Here is a 12,998-nt window from a genome sequence, read left to right as displayed (position 1 = left end):
ATCTCACTCTTAGGCAGAAGTTGAAAAACAAGATCAGAAGAGAAAACACAAGTAGAACCTGAACTGGAGTTGGTGTATTACACCAAAGTAAAACACTATGGTATGGGTGAGGGGGAGAGTACACGTGCAAAAAGAATGACAGAGGAGGTTGTATTGTTATATGGAAAACTGGCAAATGTCATGCATGTACAAACTACTGTATTTACTGTGGAATGTAAAACATTAATCCCCCAATAAAGAAAAAAATGTCTCTGACTAGCTGGCAAATAAAAACAGAAAGAGAAACACAAAGCAGAACTGGGACTGGGTTCAGTGTATGGAACCAAAATAGAGGACTCTGAGGGAAGAGGGTGTTTGTTCAGGTTCTGGTACAAGATGGATGGAGGAGGACCAAGGATGGGGTGAGTGTTTTACAGAAAACTGAGAAAGATACACATGTTCCAATAACTGTATTTACTGTAAGCCATTAATCCCCCCAATAAAGATAAATAAATAGGGACTGGGGCAGTAGAGCAGTGGGTTAAGCACAGATGGCGCAAAGCACAAGGACCGGGGTAAGGATCTGGGTTTGAGCCTCCGGGTGCAGATAGACACCTGCACCAGGGTTGCTTTACAAGCAGTGAAGCAGGTCTGCAGGTGTCTATCTTTCTCTCCCCTGTCACCCCATCCTTTCTCAATTTCTCTCTGTCCTATCCAACAACAATGACAGCAATAACAATAAACAACAAGGCAACAAAAAGGGAAAAAAATGGTCTTCATGAGCAGTGGATTCATAGTGCAGGCACCAAGCCCCAGCGATAACCCTGGAGGAAAAAAAAGAAAAAAGAAAATAAATAAATAAATAAGATCAACACAAATTAAATTGTAAATAATAATAATAATTAAGAGTGAAAGATAAATCTCTGACTACAAAGATTTAAAAAATCAACAGTGCTAACTGACAAAACTGGAGAATAAGAACAGTAATTTTCTCCTTTCACATTTTTTAAAATTTTTTCTTTATTGGGGAATTAATGTTTTACATTAAAGGGTAAATATAATAGTTTGCACATGCATGACATTTGCCAGTTTTCCATATAACAATACAACCCCCACTAGGTCCTCTGTCATCTGTGACCTGTATTCCCCCCCCACACACACACCCCAGAGTCTTTTACTTTGTTGCAATACGCCAATTCCAGTTCAGGCTCTACTTGTGTTTTCTCTTTTGATCTTGTTTTTCAATTTCTGTCTGAGAGTGAGATAATCCCATATTCATCCTTCTGTTTCTGACTTACTTCACTTAACATGAATTTTTCAAGGTCCATCCAAGATCAGCTGAAAATGGTGAGTAGTATTCCTTTGTGTATATAGAGTAGTATTTTAATAGCTGAGTAGTATTCCTTTGTGTATATAGACCACAACTTGCTCAGCCACTCATCTGTTGTTGGACACCTGGGTTGCTTCCAGGTTTTGGCTATTACAAATTGTGCTGCCAAGAACATATGTGTACACAGATCTTTTTGGATGGGTGTGTTGAGTTCCTTAGGCTATATCCCCAGGAGTGGAATTGCAGGAACATAGGGTAGGTCCATTTCTAGCCTTCTGAGTGTTCTCCAGACTGTTCTCCACAGAGGCTGGACCGACCAATTGATATTCCCACCAGCAGTGCAGAAGGATTCTTTTGACACCACAACCTCCTACCTATAAATAAAACATGTTTTTCATTGTTTCATCTAGTTTGACTGATTATTTGAAATTATTTTATGATGTGAAAAGTCAAATGCTTAAAAGAGTATATAATATGATGTCAATATTATAAATGACCTGATATATGTGTTTGACAAATTTGATTACATGCATGAATATGTATATCAAATATATGAAATATATACCACACAGTTCTAAATACCCCATGCAAGAAATCTCAGGATCATAGAAAGTACTTTGAACTAAATCAAAATGCAGACATCAGAGCAAATTTTGTGGACTATAACTCTGAAGGAGAAGCAGAAAGAAAGGATGAAAGTGGAAGAAATCAACTGAGAAGAAATCAAAGATTTCGAATAACAAATATTAGAAGAATTTAACCTTTTAGTTCACAGTCTTAATGGTGTTGTATTTTATCGTCAGTTGATCTGTTATTTGTATACTCAAGAAGAGGGAAAGAGTGAAGGGAGAAAAAGGCAGCGGAAACAAAAAGAATAAATACCATCCCACTATCCATGGGATTTCTTTTGGTGCTGTCTGTGTCCCTCCCATGCGGTAGGAGTCTCCATCTCAGAACCTTACACACAGTAAGGTGAGCACTACACCTGGTAAACTCTGGCCTCGCCGCAGGTTAATTGTGCTTAATCGAATGAGTGCATGGAATCGAGAGAGTCTTCTCCCCCCACAAGTGAAGCTAAGGACAGCACAATATAATAAATTAACAGATTGTTATGATTTGCTCTACTTTAGAAAAGCAAACTAGCACTTATATAGGTTTAAAAAATAAATCTTCCTACAAAGGGAAAATATCATGTTCTATATAAATATCAACTACATTTAATAAATAACCCTCAGTAATGCTAACCTCGCAGTGAAGTGCACATAGTACTAAGGATTCAGGTTTGAGGCCCTGGCTCTTCACCTGCAGGAGGTATGCTTCCGAGCTGTGAAGCAAGTCTGCAAGTATCTGCCTTTCTCTCTCCCTCTCTATCTCTCCCTCCCCTCTCAATTTCTCTCTGTCCTATCCAATAAAATAGGATAGCAAAAGTGGTGGCCAGGAACAGTAGATTCATAGTGCAGTCACCAAGCTCCAGTGACAACCCTGTAGACAAAATAATAATAATAATAATAATAATAATAATAACAATGCTAACCCAACCTTTTTTTTTTTTCTTTTAGGGACCAAGAGGTGAAAAGGGCTTTGAAGGTGAAACTGTAAGTTTAAATTTGTGGTTATAGTGTCACATATTCCTAAGATATAGGCTCCATGAAATAAAACAGGATCTTATGTGATTATTGAAGATAATGCCTCCAAAACTGTGTAATAAAAATAAAATTATAGTTTTCAGAAAACATAACTAACCTTTTTGGTATATCACAGGTACACCCTAATAAGCCCTAAACGTATTTAAGAACCTACCAATCAAATTCATCCCGAGTCTCTGCATAAAATGGCATGTCTATCTTCTCTGGGGCTAAGAAAAGACAGTAATATCAGAACGAGAGCACTCAGAAGCTTCTTTAGATGTAGCCCTTGCGTATCGCGAGCGTGAGAGAGGGCTGCAAAACGTACGCAGAGTATTAGCTGTGTATTTCAGCCAGTTAAAAATAAAGGTGAGAGGCTGAACAAAAAGTACACAGCATTTTGGGGGACCTCACCAGCTTCTACCTGACTTTTTTTTTTCACTTTTCTAGTATGCTGTTTCGTCTAAATTAAAGAATATATTTGGGGTGGGGTAGGCAGGTAGATTACCCAATAGAATGTACACATTACCACATGCGAAGACCCAGTTTTGAGCCCCAGGCATCTACTTGGGAGCAGTTAGCTGCCAGAGGGAATCTTTACAAACTGTGAAGCAGTGCTATAGTATCTCTCCTTTCTCTGTCCCTCTCTTTTTTAAATTTATTTATATATTACAAAATTACGTGTCAACAGGGATTGAAATCCACACCAATCCCACCATCAGAGTTCTGAATCTTCAGTCTCCCCACTTCAAGCCACCACAGTGCCCCCAAGGCTGTAGACATGGACCAACCATCATCTCTACGACTATCTGTCCACATTTATACATAAGTGCCCCCTTTTTCTTCCTGATCCGATCCTCTGTTCTTCTCCAAGCCACTCATGACAACATTACTACCTCCATATGTCCCTCTCCTTTTCCTTCTCCCTCTCTGGGTGCTATCTCCATCCCTCTCTACCTCTCAAATTTTATTTAGAAGAAAAGAGAAATGGCAGTTGTGAACAATGAAGTTGTGTAGACTCTGAGTTCCAGCGATAACGCTGGTAACAAAAACAGAGAATAATATATTTTGCAAAAACACTTACTTCCTATGTCCAGGGAAATGACTCACATCTAACAAAACATCCAATTTGATGCCTCAGGTTCCCAGTTTGGTCACTGCCTCATGTACCAGAGTGGTGCTTTTCTCTGTGTGTGTGTGTGATATGCAACTCTTTCTTATATAATAAATTAAAATTATATTTTAGAGCAGGGGAAAGCATAATGGTTATGTAAAAGAACTTCGTGTCTCTGAGGTCCCTGGTTCAGTCTCTAGCATCACTATTAAGCCAAAGCTGAGCAGTAGTCTGATCTCAGCCCCTCTTCATTAAAACACACACACACACACACACACACACACACACACACATATACATCACTTTCCCAGGAAAGAACCTGGTGAACTTTCTAAGTCACTGACCATAAACCAACTAAACATGAAGTGAAATGAGGGGGAAGGATTGAAACCAAATACAAAAAGCACATGAAAAGAAACAAAGTCTTGATTTGAAAAATGGGATCACATAGTGATAACTGAAATTTTTGTTTTTCACCATAGACTACACTTTGGGGTCAGAATAAGTATGTTGTATTTATCAATTAGCTGATGGATGGACATTACATGATACTAGATAGCTTGAAGATCCCGAAAGAGATTTGACATTTATGTCAAGAAAGTGAATCGCTTTTCCTTAACAGAGCATAAGCTAGAGGAATAAAAGCGAATAAATGCTATATAGTTGGAAGAGTATCTTGTTTGGTTTGAAGTATTTTGTTTAATCATATTTATGCTAATATAATTTTTTTAGTATAATAAACAAGTTAACTCAATAAAATCAGCATTTAGAAATAAATTCTTCTTTCTAATAAACTCTTTCAAAATCAATGGTAAGACATATATTATATGCTGAACAATCAGTAGGATCTTGCAGATGTCGGAAATATGCTAAGTGGGGTGAAATGTCAACTATTTATTGTTACGATGTTGATTCCATATGGGCAAACTTGAACAGCTAAATTCACTCGGAGCCTTTGTATATTTAAAAGAGTGGCTACAACATAATAATTCTATAATTTATCATACAACTTTTGAGGAAATAGTTAAGACATTTTCTATTTTAAATTGTAAACATAAATCATGCAAACTAAGAAATGTCCTGTAGATATAGTACTGGAATACTTAACCTTTTTTAAGTTACAGTATGTTCTTTATCCCAGTTGTCACAGAATATGTAAAATCAACAGCTCTGGCAAAAAAAAAAAAAAAAGATATTTAGTACATGTCAAGCATAGCAAAAAATTATTCAAGATTAAACCGTAGGTAAATTTTGCTTTACTTTTTTTTTTAACCATAATCTGATTTTGGCTCAAGTATTCTTAACATTCAATTGACCATCAAATATGTTCAATTTTAGTTGATGTTCTTAACACTGATTGCTGTTTCTTTTCTTTTTTTTTTTAATGCCAACACAACTTTTCCTATTTTACTAAACATTTTCACAGTCTAGCTTCTAAATTAGCATTGTTGTTAAACATTATTCATTCAGTAACAGTCTTGAATGCATACTGTGTACTAGGCACTATTCTTTTAGAAAATGGAATGATGTGAAGACATTAATAAGGGTCTAGGGACTATCCAGCATATTATGTACTGTGGAATGTAGAAGAAAGAGTAATTGATGGGCCAGGCAGTGGCACACCTAATTAAGAGCACACATTTCAGTGCACCTGGTCCCCACTTGCAAGGGGAGAGTTTCAAGAGTGGTGAACAGATCTGCAGATGTCTCTCAGTCTCTATTCCTTCTCTTCCCCCCCCCCCTTCTAAATTTCTCTCAGTCTTTATTCAATAATAAGTAAAAAGATTTGTTTTTTTAAAAAAGAGTAATTGAGCAGAAAGGATACAAAATGGTTGGTAAATATGTTAGACTTTCTTTTTTTTTTTTTTAGTATTGGAAGAGGAATGGGAGTTATAGAAAGTAAGAAATACACTTCTAATCAAGGAAACAGCACATGCAAGAGAATGTATGTGGAAAAGTTGCAAGATTCATATGTGTACAAGTAGCTGATTATAAATGGGGTATAGGAAGTTTTGGGAAAATAGTAAAATTTAGGATTAGACGTAGAAAAGAGAGAAAGAGAGAGAGAGATGTGTAGTGTGCACATTTGTATCCAGTTGACTTGGATTTTAATCCAAGATTCTCCCTTGCCCCCTGTACCTCCTAGTTACTTAGTCATTCCATTTTCTTCACTGTAAAACAGAAATACTAGCACACACTTAGTACACAGTGAGTTCTCAATAAGTGTGCATCTCCACCTACAGTGAGCTCTCAATACATGGTAGCTATGACTGTTTAGAAGTTAATACTTGAGGGCCGGGAGGTAGCACAGCAGGTTAAGCGCACATGATGCGCTTAAGTTCAAGGACCGGCGCAAGGAACCCGGTTCGAGTTCCCAGCTCTCCACCTGTGGGGGGTTGGGGGGGTCGCCTCACAAACAGTGAAGCAGGTCTGCAGGTGTCTATCTTTCTCTCTCCCTCTCTGTCTTTCCCTCCTCTCTTGATTTCTCTCTGTCCTGTCCAACAACAGCAGCAACAATGGCAACAGTCACAACAACAAGGGCAACAAAATGGGAAAAATGGTCTCCAGGAGCAGTGGATTTGTAGTGCAGGCACCAAGCCCCAGCAATAACCCTGGAGGCAAAAAAAAAAAAGTTAATACTATATCCTCTAGGAAATAATCATTTTAACTAGATAAAACATGATGAGATTTCTGTTATCTAAGTAAAGATAGTTAACACAGTAGAGAGAATGAAATCAGAAAGTTAAATTAGGAGTTCAGATAAAGCAAGATGTCTTAGTCAACTAGACTATCTACAACAAGTTGTCATAAACTAGATGACTTTTTGAACACTGGGAAGTCTGAAATCACATATTTGGTGCTGACAGATATAATGTCTAATGAGGGTCCTCTTTTTGCAGGTGGTTGTCTTCCTGCCATCTTTGTTTTTGTTCAGTTTTGTTTATTGACAGAGAGAAACTGAGAGGGGGAGATAGCGAAAGAACGAGACAGACACCTGCAGACTTGTTTCACCATTCATGGAGCTTTCCCCCTGTAGGTGGGGATCAGGAGCTTGAACCTGTGTCCTTGTGCACCGTAATGTGTGTGCTTAACCAGGTGTATCACCACCTGATCCCTCTTCCTGCTATATTTGCATACAGCAGGGAAAGGTCATCTCTATCAAGTCTCTTCTTAAAAGTACACTACCATTCACGAGGCTTTCAATCTCTTGACCTCAACTCCTCCCAAAAGCCTCACCAACACATATCATCACACTAAAGTTAGTACTTCAATATAGGTATTTGGGGTGGGCACAAGTATTCAATCCAAAGAATAAGATTAACATTAAACTAAGTACTAAACATTGAGAATGGAGACTAATATTTCTAGAGAGATTTGAAGGTAATAATCAATAGCTAGTTGGTAACAAAATTGTAAGTAAATGCTGATAGGATAAAAGAGAGGTATCTCATGGGTGGGGGTGACAGCATAATGGTTATGCAAACAGACTCTCATGCCTGAGGCTCCTAAGTCCCAGGTTCAATCCCCCACACCACCATAAGCCAGAGCTGAGCAGTGCTCTGGTGTTTCTCTGTGTGTGTCTCTCTCTGCATCTCTCTAAAAAATAAAAAAGTAATAAAAAAATTTTAAAAAAAGAGAGAGGTATCTCTTCTACAGAGACCCACCCCACTAGGGAAAGATAGAAACAGGCTGGGGGTATGGATTGACCTGCCAACATCCATGCCCAGTGGAGAAGCAATTACAGAATCCCCTTCCATCTTCTGCACCCCATAAAGGATTTTGGTCCATACTCCCAGAGAGGTAAATGTTGGGGAAAGATGACCAGGGGCTCTGAACTCCAATCCTTCAGGACCCGCAGAGGGAAGGAAAAAGATAAAAATAGGAAGTACCCTCAGAAGCAATAAGTGTGACTTAGAAAGGAAAGAAAGGCAGGACCATAGAAAAAATGGGCAGATATATATATACATATATAGATACATAGTTAGACTGGGAGAACCCCTGCAGTTTCCAGTGGAGGGAATATGGACACAGAACTCTAGTGGAGTGAAAGATATGGAATTATACTCCTGTTATCTATAATTTTTTACACCAATATTAAATCACTAATTAAAAAGTTAACATAAAAAGAGTGGAATCCAAGAACCCTGACATTTCCATCTTTGATATTTAAGTTGGTGTTAGGTAGAAATAATAAGAAAAAATATGCATTGCATTTTAAATGTTCCACTTTAATAGTTTATTAAAATTACAAATTCAGGTCCTTAGTGATATCAGTAAAGCTTGAAAGTAAATCTTGTTTGTGGAGAAGGGTGATAGATAAGCCCAGGAACATACAACATCAAAACACACACACAAGATCAATTGTGGCTTGTCTCACACAAATAAAGCAATGATGGAATTTCAATCTTAGTTCTTTTGCTTATACCAAATGTAAAGCACAGTATGTACATATCTTGGTTGTCTCCATCCTTTCTAGGGTCCCCAAGGACCAAGAGGTCAGCCAGGACCTCCTGTGAGTATATTCATATTCAAATCTCTCATTGATTTTATATGCCTGGTATTTGTAATATCAACTAAATATTTTTAAATTTTTGTTATGTTATAGGGACCACCTGGAGCGCCAGGTCCAAGAGTAAGTTTTCTTGGTTGGTTTTTTCTTTTTTTTTGGTTTATTTTATCATAGCAAATTATATTAGCTGATTAAGCTTCTCCTATTTAAAGGTGTCCCTGTTGCCAGTCTCTATCTGGTTGGTTGTTTGGTTGATTGGTTGGTTGGTTGGTTGGTTTTTGGCTTTTCTGTTTTGTTGGAGGTTTTTTGGTTGTTTGCTTGCTTTTGTTTTATTTTATCTTGCTAATCTTCTACAGAGCTAACCCAGTTGCAATCAAATATCCAAACCTCAGAATCTTATCCGTAAAATGGGGTAGCATCTTATTTTCTTGGGTCGATTTGAATTTTGGGTAAGAAGTAATGCATTCAGTGCAGTGACTATATGAGAAATGCTCAAAAAATTAACTCATTCATTTTAAAAATCACTCTTATATGTGTTTAGTTATGTATTTGCTAACCAGTTATTCACTTCCTAGGCTTTACACATACTTTTCAGTTGCTAGTAATTGTTGAAAACTCTTTTAACATCACATCCATTATTATCTATTGCAACACAAAACTTGCTGTCTGTACCTTTGAAGCAATGATTCTGTTGACTCATTATCAATTGTTGTGTCCTGATTTCTGATGTTTCAAAGTTGGTTTCTCTTAAGCTTTCACTTTCCTACTCAATTTGCCTTCCTGCTTTCCACAAGAGACCTCCTTCCAAGCCAAACCTCATTCACTCCCTGTTCCTACAGTGTCCTAGTCAAGTGCAGATTGTTTGTTGTGAATGAGATGTACTTCCGGCGATACTGACCCAACAGCCAGTCCTATGCCTCCCAAACTTTATTTCCCGATGCTACTCTGCTATCACTTGAATTTCTCCAGTTAGTGAATCACTGTGATGTACTCTAAATAGTCAAGAAGTTTTAATTCCCCTTGAGTTTTCACTGAGCTAGGAAATAACTTTCAAGAAAAGTACCACAAGAAAGATGGTCCGTTACAATGGCATATAAAATAGTAGTAGTGTTGGTGATGGTGGTGTGTGTGTGTGAGAGAGATACCATGTCCAGAAGTGACCTATTCACATTGGCATAATGGTAGAATGGCTCACACAGGCAGAATTATTCAATCTGTGCAAAATTTTTTGGCTAACCAATCCTTTCTGCTTGTTGAAGAAGCTTTCCATCTCTTATCTTGTACATAGCCCTTGCTTGCTTGGAATTTTCTCCCACTCCTATCTTTGAAATTCTTATTTATTCATATATTAACACACCTATTATTACCTCAAGAAACACTTCTCAGATCTATCCAAACTTCTTTCACCCTTTACACATAAGTATCTCTCATTTCTCTTGTAGTACATGTACTTTGCTCCCACAGTACAAATCACAGTTTGTAACTCTGTATTTTTTAAAATATTTATTTATTTCCTTTTTGTTGCCCTTGTTGTTTTTATTGTTGTTGTAGTTATTATTGTTGTTGATGTCGTCATTGTTGGATAGGACAGAGAGAAATGGAGAGAGGAGGGGAAGACAGAGAGAAGGAGAGAAAGATAGACACCTGCAGACCTGCTTCACCGCCTGTGAAGCAACTCCCCTGCAGGTGGGGAGCCAGGGGCTGGAACCGGTATCCTTACTCCGGTCCTTCTGCATTACGCCATGTGCACTTAACCCACTGCGCTACTGCCCGACTCCCATGTAACTCTGTATTTTTAAATGACCTCATTAATTCTTTTCTTCCCTTTGGCTCTTCAGCTCCATGAGAACAGCTCCCCCAACTTTACTATTATTATTTTTGCTTATTATTTTATCCTTCATATGTACCACTGTTAGCCAATGTATACATAGGCAGAATGAGTAGATTATTTTCCAATATGAAAACCATATGCTAAGGCAAGGAAGAGTGTGCTTTATTGACTATCATTTTAGATAGTTTTTCAAATAACCACTGATGACTTATGAGAAATCAGTTGAAAGTAGTTTCTGTTCCATTAGTCTCCAAGTAAAAAAGATTTCTTAGCAGTATAATCACTCTGGAAATAAATAAAACTCTACTGCTTCATTTGCTTACACAGATGCTTCTCCTAACTTAATGCTTCTTAGCTTTCAAGCTTTAAAACATACCCAAAAACTCTTGCTAATGGTTGTACTGAGTCTTGCTCCAAAAATATATTTTATTAAACTCAGAAGGAGATTGGATTCATGCTACATTATTTCTTTTGGGACTAATGGTACATTTTCAACTTTAGAAATTGTTTTTAAGACCACAAAATATCGGATTAACCTAATGTGGGGAATACCTCAGGACAGTAGTATTTCATTCTATTTTCCTTCCAAGAATGTAACTGTTAAATATTACTACAGTTTTTTGTTTTTTTTTAAATCTGTTGCTTTACAATTGATCAACTGAGAGGATCATAGTTAATTCTTGTTTTATTGTGTCCGTGTGAAAAGTGAAGTAAAGACAAACCATATTTCATTTTAAGATTCAAGGCTTTGGTACTATTTTAATTAGGAGATTTCTGAGACTTGGATGAAAGCAGTATCTTTGAAACAACTTTCTAACCGTAAGGGGCAGGAAGTAGCACACTGGTTAATCACACAAAGTGCAAAGCACAAGGACTGGCTCAGGATCTAGGTTTGAGCCACCAGCTCCCTACCTGCAGGATGGTTGCTTCACAGGTGGTGAAGCAGGTCTGCAGGTATCTGTCTTTCTCTCCCCCTCTCTGTCTTTCCCTCCTTTTAATCTCTCTGTCCTATCCAATAATAACAACAACAATGGAAAAAAGATGAGCTCCAGGAGCAGTGGATTCTTAGTACAGGCACTGAGCCCCAGCAATAAATCTGGCAAAAAAAAAAAAGAGTTATGATTGTCTTCAGCTAATAAGTCTAATATAATTTAGCAGCATTCTTTCATAATTTACAGACTTAACTTTTGAGTACTCAGTGTTACTCTTATTGCTGATCTCAAATGTTTTTGTTTTACACAGAGACAAATGGACATCAATAGTGTTATTCAAACCTTGATTGAGTCACATACTACCCATCAGGTACAGGTAATATATCTAATTTTATTTACAATGGAATTCTCAATATACAAAGGAAACAAAAAAATGGATACAAAAGAATGTGACTTTGCCTCAAAGAGTGTATTTAAAAATAGACTGAAAACAATTTTTTAGGGAGAAAGAAAGCAATTTTGGTAAGCAAAAATACATGCAAAGAACTTTTGTTTCCAGAAAGCACATAAGGCAAAAATGTACTCTTATTAAATAATGTTTAAATCAGTATGTTAGTACTATAAAATAAAATAGTTAAATTAACTATTCATTGTTTTTAATTTTTGTATTAAGCTACAATCATGCAATATGAAATTTCTTACTGATACTAGATGATAGCCATAGTAATTGTCAAGTCTTATGTCAGAAAACTAGACATTATTATTATTCATTTAGTAATTATAGACACAACCATAGGATAAGAGGGGTACAATTCCACACAGTTCCAACCACCAGAGGTCCACATCCCATCTCCTCTAGTGAAAGCTTTTCTGTTCTTTATCCTTTTGGGAATATGGACCTAAGATATCTATGAGGTGCAGAAAGTGGAAGGTCTAGCTTCTGTAATTGCTTCTCTTCTGGGCATGGGCATTGGCAGGTTGATCCATGCCCTCAAATTGTTTCTGTCTTTCCCTAGTGGGGTAGGGCTCTGGAGAATTGGGTTGCAGGGTGTATTAGTGAGGTCATCTGCCCAGAGAAGTAAGGTGTTGGGTTGCACTTCGGGGGAGAGAGAAGAGTCCAGGAACTCATAGCGGAGCTGGAATGAAAATCTTTATTCATGCAGACGTCCCAAAGTTGGGTGTGAGCACAGCGGTTTAGGCCACGTGGAGCTAGCAAAATGGCCGCCTCCCGCTATACATGCCAGTCCTTCTCTGGGTCGGGATGTGGAAGAGAAAGAGAGGGGAAAGAGAGGGGGAAAGAGAGGGGAGCGCAAACAGGAGCGACTTTTATAGGAGAATTCTGGAAGTAGCAAGTCGGGACAGGATTGGCTAGGAAAGGGGGTGGAGAGAGGCAAAAGGCATGCTGGGAAGGTGGAAGCATCCTTAGCAACTGTTGCAATGGTTTTAACTGAATTAGCAATACCCTCAGGGGATAACATGGTGGAGATCTGTAAATAATACTTGCATGGAAATATAGTGGTTTGTGGGCCCTGCCAATGTTCAACCACATCTGCACAATTTCCCAACAATAAGATTGGCCTCATGGTAGCATCTGCAGTTGCTTGCTGAGAAAGCATTAAGATATAAAGAAGAACAAATCATTTAATAATCAGGAACCTAAAGCCCAGAATATAGCAG

At 37.8% G+C, this 12,998-nt stretch overlaps 1 protein-coding gene across 2 annotated transcripts in view; it reads left to right on the top strand.

Annotated features, from left to right (window-relative positions):
- COL24A1 (collagen type XXIV alpha 1 chain) overlaps window positions 1-12,998 on the top strand; it is a 353,825-nt gene that overhangs the window by 317,927 nt on the left and 22,900 nt on the right. The window contains exons 53-56 of one of the 2 annotated variants that reach the window (XM_016191238.2): window positions 2,869-2,904; window positions 8,526-8,561; window positions 8,655-8,681; window positions 11,632-11,697. In XM_016191238.2, coding sequence (XP_016046724.2) covers window positions 2,869-2,904; window positions 8,526-8,561; window positions 8,655-8,681; window positions 11,632-11,697 — 165 coding nt within the window. Of the gene's footprint in view, window positions 1-2,868; window positions 3,243-8,525; window positions 8,562-8,654; window positions 8,682-11,631; window positions 11,698-12,998 lie in introns of those variants that run through there. The other variant, XM_060202277.1, reaches the window with a different exon arrangement.

The sequence above is a fragment of the Erinaceus europaeus genome, chromosome 11, assembly GCF_950295315.1.
Source record: "Erinaceus europaeus chromosome 11, mEriEur2.1, whole genome shotgun sequence".
NCBI classification, from domain to species: domain Eukaryota; kingdom Metazoa; phylum Chordata; class Mammalia; order Eulipotyphla; family Erinaceidae; genus Erinaceus; species Erinaceus europaeus.
This window is presented reverse-complemented; position numbering and strand designations above follow the sequence as displayed.